We start from the raw sequence: 17076 nt of genomic DNA, 5'->3' as shown, positions 1-17076 counted from the left end.
ATTAAGCATAAATTATATTCTATTCTATTATGGAGACATTAAAGCTAATTAAACTTTACCTTTTCTCACTCTGAATTTTATGTTTTTCTCATTTTGCATCTCATTCTTAAAAAATCAGACTTGAGTCCAGCAGACATCAGATTTAACAGAGTTGTTTATGATAAATAATAATATTAATAAAGGCTGTTTCAGCAGGAAGAACCTCAGTGTGTCTCTGCTGCTCTCTGCTGGTCGCTCCATCAAACAGCACTCAGACACACAAGTGAGAAGTTTTTATTTCAGAAACAGAAGATGGAAGTGGCTCAATCTGCTCTATATGAAACAAAAAAAAAAGGCTCCAATACTGTAAGAAGATCTGCAGTCAGCTGACTTTTCAAACCCAGCGGCCTTCTGGGAAACTGAGTCCAGACGGAGAGGAGGTCTCAGTCGTCTCCTCCACACAGACTGAGCAGAGCCTTCTGGTAGTCTCCTTTAGTGTGCTCCTGAATGACACAAAGACAACCAGCATTAATATTAATTATAATAATTCCATGATTATTATATCCATATAAGCCCGATGTCATTGTCCAGTTTGAGCTCCAGTAACTTCTCTAAAACTTTATTAACTTTTTTATTCATCCACAGGGAAAAACCTGCAGCAGCACAGAGAAATAAATACAGAAAAAAGTCAAATATATAAATAAATAAGAAGTAAAAAAAAATAAGAATAGAAATAAAAAACAAAAAAAAAGTATGTATATAAGTTTGTATATATGCTGTTTATGTTGTAATACTGTATTTACATGTAAGCATGAGAATAATATACAAACACTTATAATAAACGTGTTATTCATGAAGGCTTTTTCATTTTAACTCGTTAGTGAATATTTTATTTATGTTTTATGTTTTAACGCTGCAGCACTTCGAAATTCACTGTGAATGAAAACTGCAGCACAAATAAAATGTATTATTATTTATAATTATTAACGAGAATAGAAGTTGTTATATTTAACTATGTCTGTATATATTTTTATTTTAAAATATTTTTAAAAAATCTACTTAATTAATAAAATGTATTTTTTTCACTTCAATCGTTATTCAGTTAAACTAGATAATTAGTTAAATATTTATTATATTTATATGTATTTATGTTTTATTTAACATATTTCAGATCAGAGTTACTGATGAGATTCACAGCTGATCAAATAATACAAGATTTTATTTTATTTTTTGTCTTAAGTTACTAAAATTACGTGACTGTGTATTTATAACTATAATTTGTTTTATTTAATACATTTTTTAAGTCACTGGATTCGCTGATTCAATAACAGGAGATTTATTTTTTTTTTAGTCTTAAATTATTAAACAAATTTAATTGAACATTTTGTTTTTTCACTTTAATTGTAATTCTGGTCAGGCTCAGTTACAGTAATTAAATTGTAAAATATAAATGTATTTTATTGAATATATTTCTTAAGTCAGATTCACTGAGGCAGGTAATTAAATGACATGATTTGATTATTTTATTTTCAGATTATAAGATTCTTATCAGATCAGACTCAGTGAAAGTTTCTGCTGTCAGTTACAAATTCAAAAAATAAAAATTAAACTGAAATTAATTTATTTCTCCAGTGTATCTGTACTGTGGTGTGTTCACTGGTCATTGCCTGAGTAGGACATTACAGTGGTCTATCACACACACACACACACACACAGACTGATGGACTCACAGCGATGGTCTGGTACAGCGATCTTCTGTGCTGCTTCTTGAACTGTGTTCTGATCTTCATCAGGTCGACTTCACAGCGAGACACCATGATCCTGGTCACCACCTTCTCCTTCGCACCTTTACTCTGAATAAAAACAAACATAACACTTGAACACGGAGGACGACAAACGACCGAACACAGACAGAGCAGACGGACCGACTGACTGACGAGTCTGCAGCTTGAATTTTCAGTGTGACAGTTTTACCTTCATGGCATCACTGAGTCTGTTGGCGAAGTACAGCTGCCTGTTTTCAAAGCACTCCACTGTGAAAAAGAAGAAGAAGAAGAAGAAGATGAAGAAGAAGAAGAAGAAGATACGTTTATGATATGTTTAAATCACAATATAATAGTAATCCTTTAAAAACTCTGCCTGCAGTGGTGGAAGAAGTATTCAGATCCTTTATTGCAGTAAAAGTACATAAGTATTATGAGCTTGATGTAGTTAAAGTATTGCAGTAAAAGTACATAAGTATTATGAGCTTGATGTAGTTAAAGTATTGCAGTAAAAGTACATAAGTATTATGAGCTTGATGTAGTTAAAGTATTGCAGTAAAAGTACATAAGTATTATGAGCTTGATGTAGTTAAAGTATTGCAGTAAAAGTAGTGGTTTGGTCCCTCTGACTGATATATTATTATATATGACATCATTAGATTATTAATAGTGAAGCATCAGTGTTAGAGCAGCATGTTACTGTTGTAGCTGCTGGAGGTGGAGCTAGTTTACACTACTTTATATACAGTTAGCTAGTTTAGTCCAGTGGTTCCCAACCTAGGGGTCGGGGCCCCTCCAAAGGGTCAGCAGATAAATCTGAGGGGTGGTGAGATGATTAATGGGAGAGGAAAGAAGAAAAAACAAAGTTCTGATACACAAATCTGTTTTCAGTTTTTGGACTTTTTCTCTAATCTTTGATTTTTGCTGAAATATTGGATCATTTGAACATTTATTGAAATGAAAGCATGTGAGAAGTTTAGAGGGAAAAATCACTATTTGGTGGAGCTGTTAACAACTCATAGACATGTGAAATGTGACCCCGACTACACACTGCTTTTTGTAAGACGTCAAAAGCCAAAAAGGTTGGAAACCACTGGTTTCATCTTTAACAATGTGTTGTATTTTAAAAGCTTGTTATATTATCCATTGTGTCAAATCTTCATCTGAAAAGTAACTAAAGCTGTCAAATAAATGTAGTGGAGTAGAAAGTACAATATTTCCCTCTGAAATGTAGAAAGTAGCATCACATGGAAATACTCAAGTAAAGTACAAGTACCTCAAAACTGTACTTAACTACAGTACTTGAGTAAATGTACTTAGTTAGTAGTAGTAGTACTTTTTTTCTGTCTGGTACTGATGTGTTTTTTGTTAAACGTACCCAAAGTGAGGAAGGACTTCTCCAGATCTCCCTTCACCTCCTTCCTGATGCTCTCCTTCATGTCGTATGGACTGTAGCTCTTATACCTCTCAAACACTGACACACAAAACAGACAAAACATGTCAACATTTAGCCAAGACACGTTATTTCATTCATGGATGCAGGGAGCAGAAAACATGTTGCCACAATGTCCAGATATTTATGGACATTTTCAGTATTTAGAAATCAACTTACTGTAAACCTGTAAAATGACTGTTTAGAGGTGAATTCTGACACTAATCCTTTATCCAAAACCTTTTGTAACCTCACGCCATCTTTGCTATCATCTGTTAGCTCTGGCTCGCTAACATGACACATTTTTCAGCTAGTAGCAGTGACAACATAAGCACAGACTACAGTTAGCTCTACAGATAGTGAGAAGTTGACTGTGAAGATCTCAAAACATCAACCAGCAACTCACAAGCCCCCTTTACAAAAGTAACGTTAGCATAATTTTTTTTTTAAAGTAACGTTAGCATAAAAAATAAAAAAGTAACGTTAGCATAAAAAAAACAACAAAGTAACGTTAGCATAAAAAATAAAAAAGTCACATTAGCATAAAAAAAACAACAAAGTTACGTTAGCATAAAGAAACAGCAAAGTTAGCATAAAACATTTAAAGGTAGCATTAGCATAAAATAAAGTTACAACAAAATAATTAAAGGTAATGCTAGCATAAAAAATAAAGTTACAATAAAATAAAAAGTGAGTGTGTGATGTCAGTCGTGCGTGTGTGCAGTGTTGTGGGTGTCGCTCACCTTTCTGCAGGTGAGGGACGCTCCTCTGCGCCATGATGGCGATCCAGGTCGCCACGTCGGTTCCCTTCCTCTTCACGCCAGCTTCATACAGAGACTGAGAGGTTCACAAGAACACAAAATTCATCGTCACACCATGTACAACATTTATTGATTCCTAAGTGATTTATTGATCAATAGATTCCTGATTAACCTCTTCCACTCCAGCCATATTTTGGAGTAAAAATGAAAATGTCTGCAGCTCTTGAACCACAGTGACTATCTGCATGAATAAAGTCTTTCCAGAAAGGAAACCTGACAAAGTTTCTTGTGAAAGTGTCAGAAACACTTGAGGTGACACAGAAAAAAGAGCAGAAGGTCTGAAGACAGTAAAAACTGAAAAATGGGCCAAGTAGTGAACACTGGCGTCCGAGCGGAGTTAATGAGGTTAAATACGATCCACTGACTGATTGTGTTCACTCTCTGTTAGCTTCACATTCAGGAGATCAGCACAAACACAACTATAGCTTTTTAGACATCACACGTCTCTACAAGTCTGTTAACGTCGGGATGGTTTGACTCACTCTGGCGTCATCGTCAATCATCTGATAGTCGACCACATTCGAGGGTTCATCTCTCTTTGTCTGTAGATGAAACGAGATTCGTGTCAGTGTAAAAATGTAACTGGATGTTTAATCTACCGAAGGAAACAAAATGAATATCAGTTCAAACAATAAAGTCGTATTGTTAAGAAATTCAATGTAAATGTTGTGAAAGGAACTCAACCTAAAAACATTCATCTTACAACCTGAAACATTAAAAAGGTTGAAGAGTCATCACTTGCAAAGAGTTTTAGACAAAATTCAGCTTTGAAATTTCTAAAATTATGAAATTAGTTTAAATGATCAAAATTTTATTAAAACCCATGAAGTAACACAATGTTCATATAACTTTTTTTTTATATCTGTCGACTCAGATAAAGACACTCTCATCACAGAAACTGTATTTAGTGACACCTTGTTGCAGATCCAAACGTTTTCACCAAAATGAATAAAACTGTATCATTGATTTATCGTAGATTTAGTCTTTGTCTGTTGTCAGTTTGTCTATTTTATGCTGATCTTTGTTTTATTCTTTCAGTAACAAACAAAAACATCTCAGAATTCTCTTATATATTGTGTTGTAAAGTTAAATGAAGATAAATAAGATAAAATAAATAAAACATAGAGCTGCAACAACTCATTATCAATGAAACTCAAACTGATTAATCCATTAAAATAGTTGGTGGTTAATTAAACAGTTGGCAACTAATCGTTGCAGCCCTAATGATAATATTCATATAAGATAAATGGAAGCATGTGTTATTGATCTGTAGACGTACCTGAACCAGAGCCAGCAGCAGTTTAGCGAAGTCTCCTGACGTGTCTCCTGCGATGTCTTTCTCCAACTCCTTCTTAAACGCTGCAGAGAGAAAAAACACAGATGATGTTTCGTAGTTTGCTACTAGATGTTGCTTAAGAGACTTTTTTTTTTTTACGTTACAAGGGCTTTAACATGTTATTATGTTTTCATATTTCTTTTCCATAATTAATTTTTGTTGTGTCAGATTTACTGAATATTGTTGGAACAAGATTTCCACACTTACTCTCTCTGTAGACCTTCTTGATCTCCAACAGCTCTTCGTTGTTTCTGGAGCAGACGATCTCAATGAGGGTTTCCTCGTCTGTTCCCAGTCCCTGGACGGAGAAACAAGCACTGGGTAAGACTCCTTATTTTACCCAGAACACTACTTTATATTAAATAACAGGCAGTTTAATAGGTCAAAGATATTATAGAACCACAGAGTAGGGAAGCCACCTCAACTCTCAGATTTCAGCTCGGTCTACTTTATTGTCGTCTGTTCAATTAAATGTCTTCTCTTCTCTCGTCACTTTGGCTTTTTCTAAGCAGACATTTAGACTTCTGATAGCATGAAGAGCACAGCTGTTGCTAATAACACTAATGATGCTTCCATTCTATTCAAATGTCCCTGTAAACCAGAACAGTGAGGCAGCATGTGATTTACCAGGACCTGAAACTGAATTGATTATCAGAAAATGCCAATAACAATAATAATAATAATAATGACTACAGTATTTTACAATAAAAAAGCACAAACATTTCGACAAACCAGACTTACAGACCAGTGTAAAGTCTTTCCTGAGGGAGGCGCTAGAGGAACGGTTCATCCTCTGGAGAGCATGAATGTGATCTGTAATTTAATTTGTTCATTCACTTTGTACATTTGACTTTGATATTTCTCGGGTCATGGGGTCACCAGAAACATTATTTATCATCGTCTGGAGACGGTTAATATCAACAGTGAATTTTATGGAAGTCTGTTGAGGAGTTGAGATTGGTTTAAAGTGATGGTTGGAGGATCAGTTGCTGGTCAGTAAACACTGTTGGAGAGTTATGTTTTGTTTTTTATTCTGTAGAATAGTTCACCAAAGGTTATATACGAGATACTAAACTCGCCTGTCATTGTTGTGATAAAGAGCGCCCTCTACAGTCCTGGTAAAGACAGACATCACTTATTCTGTGAGGAAACAGATTTATCGAAGTGACTCTGACCTTCATGGAGGCTTTGAGCTCGGAGGCATCGTACTGAGCGGTGCTCTTCATCAGACCCAGCATCAGCGACTCCAGAGAGCCGGACAGCGCCCCCTTCAGGGCCGCGATCAGATCCTAAAAAAAAAAGATTTAAACATGAAATTTAACGAGAATAAGAGTCTACAGCACTACTAACAGCTTTATGAGCAGGTATAACGTTTACCATGTTCATCGTGTTGGTTAAGCGTGTTAGCATGCTAACTAATTAGCACTAAGTATTGGGTCATAAACCAAATTGTTGAACAAAAATAAATGTGGATCAGATGATGGTGCAAGGTTATTACAGTTCATCCTCTGAGGGGAACATGAACGTCTGGACCAAATTTCACAGCAGTCCATCCAATAGTTGTTGAAATATTTCAATAAAGAACCAAAGTCAGTAGAATATATCAGCTAAAATATCTGTCACTGTGTTAGAAACAATAATTTAGCATTAAAGCAGAAGGTACGAGTAGAGTTATGGCTATGTTTTATAGGAATAAACATATTTTATTATAATGTTTCATAATAATGTAAATTGACTGACCATTTTGAATTAAAATGTCACAGCTGATCACCAGCGCAGAACACTGGAACATATATTATGTATATTTATATTTGTACAAAAAGAGAAACATCTCTAACCTTCTTGGCGAGCCGTTCATATATGAAGGCGATCTCTCTCCGCTGTTCGTAGCTGCGTCTGGTCAAGATGTCGATGATCGTCTGCTCATCCACACCTGCAGGGAACAGGTTTAATATTCAATATTTGTTTTTAAGTTCAACTTTAAAAGCTTTTTTAACTCATTATGAAGCCACTGGGGTTTATTTGGGAACAGATAAAAAATATTCTGACATGGTAACACCTTTTGCAAACTCTGCTGTTGGGGGCTGAAACTTTTAACCCATAGGGGGCAGTCATAGTCTGTCATAAATGATACTGTGTTTTACACTTTAAAGATCTGCAGGCACTAAATTTACTACGTTAGTCTGGTTTTAGTGGAGGATTTTGTTGTTTGTTGATTTAAAAACTGCAGTTTTTTAAACTTTCCTCCCAAGAAAAACAACTGAATCAGTCACTTCAGCAAACATCTCAGTTACAGCGCCCTCTAGAGGTCATAGTAATGACAGCTTGTTTGGCAGAGATTGTTTTTTTTTAAACCATGCCATGGAGGAAATAAATTCATGACAAGTGTAAACAAGTCCAAAGCGACTCCCGACATCTGTACTGCAGAAACGAATATGTCAAGCTGCCAAATACCACCGTCACAGAGGATGAGGAGCTCAAACAGACAAACAGACAGTCACATAAATGCTCCAAGAGCCTCGCAGGACAGTTATATTCAAAAAGTATTTTTCCAAAAACAGTTGTTGGAAAAGGGTGGGTCGTCTTATAATCAGGGTCAACTTATAAATGGAGACCTGTGCTGTTAGAAAACTTCGAGCCTGAATCCGTTAAAGATTCCCTGTGGAGTTTCTGACCTCTAGTATTGTTGTGGATCCGTTTTTTTATGAGTGGGTTCCTGTTTAGTTTGTCTAATACTTATTACTGCCAAAGCTTTCACATTGTTCCACTGCCAACAAAGGCGGAGAAGAAGACTACTACCTTGTAATAAAATCAGCTTTGCAAATGTTTTTATGAGGAAGGAAATGCATTCAACAACCTGAAGGATTCACACAATGAGTTTTGGTGCGAAACACTGAATGTAGAAAAGTTTGTTTAGAAGAAAACTCCACTGAGCAGCTTTGATCTCGTTAGTTACTGGCAGATTTTTTAGTTCCTGACTCTCCCAATACCTCCATATAACTGAGCTACTCCCAGCTGTTTACATTCAGATGAGAAATATTGTAAACCAGTGAAGTCCTTCAACGTTTCTATATGTTTTTCATTCTTTAACCTCTGCATGTTAAACTCTGAGCTTCTGAAATGATCCTCTGCTATCAGCAGCCTCTGATAGTCTCTGTTTCTTTGTGTCAGCTCTTGAAAAACACAACGGAGGAAAATCTTCACTCTGCAGAGGGACGTCCTGCTTTTTACTGCAGCTCACACACAGGAAGCCAAGTGAGAGCAGCTGGAAAATCCTGCAGCTCTGTGCTCCAAACACAAACATAAACACAGCCGAGTCTGAACTCAACCAACCAGCTTATAGGTTTGATTCCCAGGCCATGCATCACTCATCTGCAGTGGGTTTGTGTGGCATCTGGAGATAAAATTCCTCCAGCTTTAGTCAGTTTCTAGTCAGATTAAAACATGATGTTATGGTTTGAACAGCTCATACAGGGACAGAGGCCAGCTGGTAATCGGATATCTAACAGGATGAAATCAGACTTTTGGCCTGTTGTCCTGAATGAAAACTGAGATCTGCTGAGAGAAACACTGCAGCCGTCTGCTTCCAAAACACCTCACATAGAAACAAGAGTCAAGACAAACAGCTGGATCTCTTGGAGCTCTTCAAGTCTTGGCAAAAGTTGATATAAAAACTGAAGAAGAAACTACAACTCACAAGGTACATTTCTGTAAGAAACATCCAATCGTAGAGCTTAAAACAGTCTACAGATTAATTATTGCACTCTGATAACATTGCTGGGCAATATTTCAAAAAATCATGAATATTTATGCAGCAAAACCAGAGATACTGTCTTATTTATTCCACACATACTTCTTCCTTGTCAAAACCTGGCGCCTATATTACCCACAATGCACCTGGAGATTGTGGTGTGTTATGCTAGTAGCTGTTAGCCTCCAGCAGAGATTAGGAGCTACAGAGGTCTGCTAACCTCAGATTTTTTTACTTTTCTAACTTGTAGTCTCCAGCCCCGACCGACACTGACTCAAGTGACATCATCGGTGACATCATCAGAAGGCTTTTTACATTTTTTCAAAGGTCAGCATCATCAGGACAGCTTGTTAATGGTAAAAGGGGTGAAGTCGTGAGTTCACCAGCTGAACTCACCTCTACGAGCAAATACACTGATCGCTTTAAATCCTGGTGTGAGTTGGACTTCAAGCCGTTCATATTTCAAAGTTATCTACCAGGAAAGTATGTTTGCACATATTTGCCGACAAAGTGGCTTGATGACGTCACATTTCATTGTTTTAAAACCTCAACATTCAGCAGGTTTTCAGCCAGATGACTCTGAGTTTTTTTGTTGGAGCTTCTGCATCTCGACTCAGCTGTGTGATTCAGAACCTGTGTTGGTTTAGCACTGAATGTGGAAGCTGACTCAGCTCACACTATCCTGATCTATTAATACATGAAGGGAAAAAAACAGTAAATTTACCCAAATTAAACATTGATAAAAATATTCTCCAGTGTTGAAGTCTCATTTTTGTTGACATAAACTGAAAAATTAAATTGAATGTTTGTCACTATCTTTATATTTAAACTCTCTGACTTCATGTAAACCTTCGTTTGCTGCTGACGTTCAGTAAATGATCTGGTGATGGAACAGTCAGATCACAGTTACATAAGTCTGAGATCTGTGTGGAAACTTCCAGAGAGTCTGTGGGGGGGGGGGGTTATTGGACTCTCTCACCTTTAGTTTTGATGGCCGTCTCGATCCGGGCAGCATCTTTCTCCGGGTCGAAGTCTCGTACCGGCACCACGGTGGGGAATTTGGGTTCCACCTCCTACAGAGGACAGAGAGGGAGACATGTGACCTCACAGTCTGCTGCTGTTCAGAAACAACATGAGGAGACAAAACACGTACGAGACCCGAAAACACCGTGATTAAGATTCAGAGATCCTGCTCTGTTGTGGTGTCTGATGTGTTCTTCGATTTTCTTTTTCAGGAGGAAGGTTACGGTCTCCTCATCATCGCTCCACACAAATCTGATGTTTTCAGCTCTTCAGTGACGTTTAAGTCACATGATTCACTCAGTCTGTTTACGTCTGATTTTTATCCACACAGTTGCTGTTACACCTCAGACAGGAAACACTTTTAAAGATGTTTTCAGTGTTTCCACTAAACAATAAACACAGGTGGGTGGACACATCATCATTAGAGAGATTTCTATATTAAAACATCATGATTGACTGTGTCGAAAGCACCAACTGCTCCTCCTTTGTCAAGCCGAGATTTCATTTGCTCCATTAAGTTTATCAGGTTTCTGGTTGTTCAGATGAACTCTGAACCAACCTTTAAACCTTTATGTGCTTTATGACAGCAGATAAACCTGCAGAGCCTCCACAGGGTGGATCCTCTCAGTTACAGTCATAAAACCTAAAGATTAGAGGCAGAGCTGTGCTTGTAAACTGGTATATACTGGTTTTATAGTAGTATACACTGGATTTATATTGTGTATATAATGCTTTTATAGTAGTACATACTGGTTTTATACTGGTTTTACAGTAGTATAGTCTATATAGTATAGTAATATATAGTATAGCTATTTAATTGACAGTTTAGTTTTTGTATTTATTGTCAACCTTTTTGTATGTGGAGTTATGCCACTTATTTTCTGATCTTTATATTTGCCTTGTTTTGCTTTTTCTTGTTTTATCATTGGTTTTATCAGTGTTGTTGTTATTATTGTTGTTGTGTGGATTCCAAACACTTTGTGGAAGCTAACAGGATCCAAATAAAGAATAAAGAAGTTTGAAGTGGGTCACATGGACAGATTTAATGCTGAAATAATTATATTGATGAAAGTGTGTGTGTGAAGTCATCAGACGACTCACCCCTCCGTACGACAGCGTCAGTTGGCCCAGAAACTCAGACACCAGCGCCATGATGAGTTAACCTGCAGAGAGACCAGAGAGACAATGTCATATGACTAGACATGACCCGGGGGAGGGAACACGTGTAACACACTTTAAACCTGACAAACATGACAAATTTATCACATTAACAAACCTGACTTGATGATCTCCAGTATATATACCACAATATATACTCATACTATCACACGTGGTGTACATACAGTATAAACAAGCAGTAGTGAACAGTTGTGCAGGTTTAAGGCCACAAATTAGTTTATATACATTCACAGAGCATTTTATATAATATAATGCAGTCACAGAATATATTTTACATATATTATTGTAAACTTCTATTTTATATTATTTATGTTTACTTAATTTTTGTGTGTATTTTGTAATGAACCATAACACCGAGACAAATTCCTCGTATGTGCAAACCTACTTCTGACTCTAAATGCAAGTGATGATCCTCCAAAGTTACAGTTAAAAGGTGTTTTTAGTGAGACGGGACAGCGTTCAGTACAACAATAATAAGAAGCCCTAACCCTAACCCTAACCCTAACCCTAACCTCTAACCCTAACCCCCTAACCCTAACCCCCTAACCCTAACCCCTAACCCCCTAACCCTAACCTCTAACCCTAACCCCCTAACCCTAACCCTAACCCTAACCCCCTAACCCTAACCTCTAACCCTAACCTCCTAACCCTAACCCCCTAACCCTAACCCCCTAACCCTAACCTCTAACCCTAACCCCCTAACCCTAACCCTAACCCTAACCCCCTAACCCTAACCTCTAACCCTAACCCCAACCCTAACCCCCATCCCCCTAACCCTAACCCTAAGGTATATCTATGTGTTTAATGAATGATTTTGTTGACTCAGGCAGCAGGACATGAACATTTAGTGAACAGTAGAAGAAGATGAAGCACAAAACATGACGTCAAGACGTTTTAGAAAAATGTTTCCATCAGTTTTCCTCAGATATTCTGTTGTTTGATATTTAAAGTTTTCCACTTCTGCTTCCAACATGAAACGTTTTCTGCAATATTTCCTTCTTTTTAGGATTTTTTATTTGCATTTCCACTCAGGTTTTTTATGTTAGATCAGTTTCTCAGTGACTGTCAGAACAAACAAACTACAGATTTGACTTCCTCTCCTCTTCAGAGTGGAAACATTTAATTTCCTCTTCAGATTTTCTAAAAATGGGCGAGCAAACAATAGTCTGTGAGCATTTATAGCTGCAGGATCCAGATTCAGAGAGCTACAGGATGTAAACACTTCATAGTTCATTCAGGTGTGTTTGATTTATTGACCGGGACGTACCAGGGTGTGTCTGCAGGAGTGGCCGGCGTTCAGATAAGGAAAATGGATCATAATGTAACAGTTATGAAGGAACGCAGAGGCTGTTATGTAACACATTAGAAATTAACTGGAAAGCCCTCTCGACTTTTGACCTGCTTGCAAAACATTAACAGGAAGCGTGTGAGGGTCAGCGTCTCCTAGCAACAGCTGGCACAAACAGCCCTGAAGCTGAGTGTCAGTCCGAACTGTCTGCTGTTTGTTGGGATTTAAAGGGGAATGACACCATTTCTGTCTCTAAACACATTTCAGATATGTCAACACTTATTTCTAAATGGCCAAAAGTATGTGGACAGCTGAATAGACGTGATACATAAAATGTAATTTTGTAACAGCCTCCACTCTTCTGTCTTTCCAGCAGATGTTGGAACCAGGCTGCAGGGTTTTGTTCCCATTCAGACACAAGAGCATCAACACTGATGTTGGTGATAAAGTCTGACTCACAGTCGGTGTTTCAGTTCATCCCAAAGGTGTTCTTTCACACCAAACTGGGAAAAACATTTCTTTATGGAGCTGCTTTGTGCACAGACATAAGTCTGGTCTCCATCAAAATGTAGTTCAAATTTTAACTGAAATTTCTGAAAATCAATAAAAGAAAATATGAATTAATGTTTGTTTCCATCCACTTCTGTTTAGTGAATATTAACAGTTGCAGTAAAGAGTTGGTGTTGATTCTCCTGTCGAATGCAGTAAAGCACAAACAGAAGAACTCAGCCAGAGATGAAGTGATGGAAACATGTCACACATCCTGGTGATGGAGAGCGTGATGGACAAACAGCTGACATCACAGCTTCTTGCTGTTGGAAGCGTTTTGATAGCAGCTCTGTGTCAGTTATACAGACACGTACTGAACGCTGCCCAGAGACCAAGAAGAGAGCTGACAGTGAAAAACATCTGCCACCATGTTGGGTCTCTCCAGCGGGGCAGAAGCTTCAGGGACGTTTAAGTCAAATATTTCCCATAAGACATAATTTTTTCTCTAAATCTGTTTCCATTTTGCTTTCATCCAGATGTCAACATTTCCACCTCATCCAAGTGTTAAAACTTTTTTTTGCAATATTTCAACTTTTTTTTTAATTTACAGTGTTTTCACTCTTTTTATGCACAAATTGAAAAAACATAAAAAAGTGTGGGATGGAAACACAACTATTGTCATGTTGAAAAAGGGAAAAGACAAAAACAAACTGTTGACGCAAAGCTGTAAGATTACTGGTGACTAAAACATTTAAAGATTTCTCCTCATTAGAACTAAGAGGCTCAAACCAGGAAAAACAGAACCAGACTAAAAGTAAACTAAAGTATGTTGACAGGGGTGTCCACATACTTTTGGCCATATAATGTATCAGACACAGAGAGAAGCAAGGCTCTAATTATGTCATTTCAATGCACAAGTTAGTAATTAGCATGTAGCGGTTAGCATGTAGCACTGCTAGAATATAAAACTATGAAAACAAAATGAAACGACTGGCTTCATCTGATTCATCCTTTATGTTGGTGGTTTTCTGTCAGTTTAGAACATTATGAATAACGTGAACCGTGTGATTCTTTTCCATCATGTTTATTGTTAGTTTTTGTTGTGCAAATTAAAAATAGTTTTAGATACAAAAAGGCAGCAGGAAAGGCTTCTCTGTATTTCATCTGTCGCCTGTTTTTCTGTTAAATACTCTGTATTTTGTTTTCTAAATAAATACCAGATGAGTCAGATTCTTTCACAGGAGACATTTTGACTCATCAGAGCTGGGAAAGAACACAAAGAAGAATGTGTGGGGAAAAAAGACGATGTCTCTGGTTCTTTTTTAAAAACCGTCCACCTTAATTAAACCTCTGATCATAAAAATAAATAATTTCTATCCTGTCCTGTGACACGACCACTAATTAATCATGTTATCAGTGAGTTATCAGCCTGTGTTTGACTCTTGGTTCCACCCAAGAAAAATGTAACTATAGGTCATAAAACAACCTATAGTTACGTTTGAGTGAGAGATGAGATCCAGCAGCCGTAGTAATTATGACCATTAGTGACGCAGATCAGATGACGTCTATATAAAGTGACAAATGTCCATATTAGGATGAGGCGGGTTGGGTGGATGGTTATTAGAGACTTAGCTGTTTGCTTCCCACTTCAACCGCGATCTGGACATTTTGTTTAAAACTGTAACTTGGTATTTACTGTTGCCGTGACAATGAACGTGTCCCAACATTACATCATAAAACATCATTATTGTTTAACAGTGACGTGTAACGGTTTTGGAAACATTACGCTCCAGCAGGTCCAGCAGGTGCCAACGAACTATGTGGTCGTTTAACTCGGTGGACTTGTTGCCTCTTGGCCGCGTGCAGAACGACACTCATTTCAGCTGAACCCTAAACTTTCATTTAGAGTTGTAATTGCTTCATCTGTTGCCAAAAATGTGCAGATCTGCTGCTACAACAGCCTTCACTCTTCTGGGAAGACTTTAAAGATAAATGTTTTGCAAGTTAGTGTTTGGTCAAGGCGAGTATTTTTTCCAGTTGTGTTTGTTTGTGAATCGATTTGATTTGTTGACTCTAACGCCGTCTTACTGTTGTCTTAACTGTCTTTTTATGGACCTCCAGGACCAGCAGCAGCTGACAGGATGAAGACATAAAGAAAAGCAGTGTATAAATTTGTCTCTGTAGAGTCTCATGAACTCTCCATCACCTCTCTGTGAAATGACATGAACATGATACTCTGGCAATTGCAGGCAGCAGAGAGCTGAGCGGGTCTTCGGGGAAGACTTTGCCCGGCCGCACCCAGCGAGCAGCAGCCTGTTATCACATCTGCAACGTTTGATACGAGTCTCTTGACAGAGATTTTAGCTTTTAATCAATTCTTCACCAATTCACTGAGACTGAAAGACCTGTTAGACACAGGTTTCTGACAGTTAAAGTGCCAAAAACATTGAAACTCTTTCTGTTTTGTGAGATTTAACAGGTTAAGCATTCACCTCTAAGTTCTTTCAGCACATTAAGAGTGAAAACTCTGCACAAACAAACAGCTGGAGGTGTTTTTCAAGTGTTCTTACCTTCAGAGACGCAGTAGTGAGCAGCAGCAGCTCCGTTATGATCCAGGACAGGACAGGGTGTGGTGTTTAAATACTAGCAAACACACACACACACACACCCACACACACTCCCCTCTACTCTCTCTGACTCACACACACACACACTCCCCTCTACTCGCTCTGACTCACTGGATGGGACTTTTACTCGTGGACATAAATTCCTCACTGGGGTTCAGATTGGCGCGCCTCGCCTCGCCTCGCCTCGCCCACTCTCTGTTATTTCCAAGGACGATACTGGTCTCTGATTGGCTGGCAGGTGTCCAGTAAAGTCTGCAATTGTGTACCAACAACCAACCAAAGATAATAAACTACATGTTTCCATAGAAACAATACTGATGCTTCCATATGGGAGTCTGTTATTGTCTCTGTTTGGACACCTGAGAGTTCATTATGTCTCTATATGGTCAATAACATCCTCCCAGGTGTCCACATTGATCTTTGTGATGACGGTGGCGTCCCTAATCTCTGAGACTCTCCCACCCTTGTCACTCCCTGCGGTATCACACCTGTCCTTTCACCTGTCCTCTCACCTGTCCTCTCACCTGTCCTCTCTCACGAGGCTTGGACTGGGATTGTAACAGTGGGTGGGGCTTGTTTATGTACATTCCTGAAACTTAGTGACCTTGATCAGATCCCCAGATGGAAAAAAACAGATTTTTAATTTAACAATATGTGAGAATTGTCACATATATCAGCCACATCTGCTGAACTCTGTGAACTTCTGGTTACATGTTTATCATCAAACTCGTCATTTCTGTCATTATAATCAGAATAAATGTATCATTTCATACAAATCTCAAACACATGACGCTGTAAAATAAATGTAACGTTAGCACCAAGCTAACAGATCAGCGGGGCAGCAGCTGTGTAGGCAGATCGCTCCGTATTTAGCGGCTCTGGTCGCTCCTTCATCAACATGAAACATGAGGTTTAAAGACCTCAAACTGGAACACAGTTAGTTTGTGGATTAGAATCTTTATTTTAATGACATTTGATAACAATATTTTCAACATTTAACTGTTTCTACAGAATCAAAAACCTTTTCAAACATCACAGTGTTAGACACTAGTGTTGGTTTACAGAGATGGAGGCTCGTTTACGTCTGCCTGCAGTTTTTTCACTCTCCTTCCTTCAGGCGTCTTTACACGATGCGATTTTGGGCTTTCTGAGATAAAAGTTGACACTTGTGAGAGAAATGTGGTCAAACTCTGACAAATTCTCACCACTGCTGCTGACTGAGTGCTGCTACGACCCTCAACTACAAACTGACCAATCAGGATACGACATGAAATGACACTGATTACACTGTGTGGCATTCTGTAAGTGCAGTTTTTAATAAAGTTTAAAACACACTCGTTCTCCAACATGAAATTATTTGTTCAGCGACATAACTCATATTAGAGTAC

General features: G+C 38.0%; 1 protein-coding gene across 1 annotated transcript; it reads right to left on the bottom strand.

Moving 5' to 3' along the window:
- Positions 1-257: 257 nt before the first annotated feature.
- LOC137181722 (annexin A2-like) lies at positions 258-15790 on the bottom strand. The gene is made up of 13 exons (XM_067587693.1): positions 15632-15790; positions 11207-11268; positions 10062-10155; positions 7170-7264; positions 6507-6620; positions 5539-5629; positions 5275-5354; positions 4478-4537; positions 3918-4011; positions 3121-3216; positions 1954-2012; positions 1710-1832; positions 258-482 (listed from the first exon to the last, which is right to left on the bottom strand). Exons 2-13 carry the CDS (start codon positions 11255-11257, stop codon positions 423-425), a joined length of 1017 nt encoding a protein of 338 aa, XP_067443794.1. The 5' UTR covers positions 11258-11268; positions 15632-15790; the 3' UTR covers positions 258-422.
- Between the last annotated feature and the right edge of the window lie 1286 nt (positions 15791-17076).

This window comes from Thunnus thynnus, chromosome 1 (genome assembly GCF_963924715.1).
Source record: "Thunnus thynnus chromosome 1, fThuThy2.1, whole genome shotgun sequence".
Lineage (NCBI taxonomy): Eukaryota > Metazoa > Chordata > Actinopteri > Scombriformes > Scombridae > Thunnus > Thunnus thynnus.
Note: the sequence above shows the minus strand (reverse complement) of the source record. Positions and strands in the feature narration are given on the sequence as shown.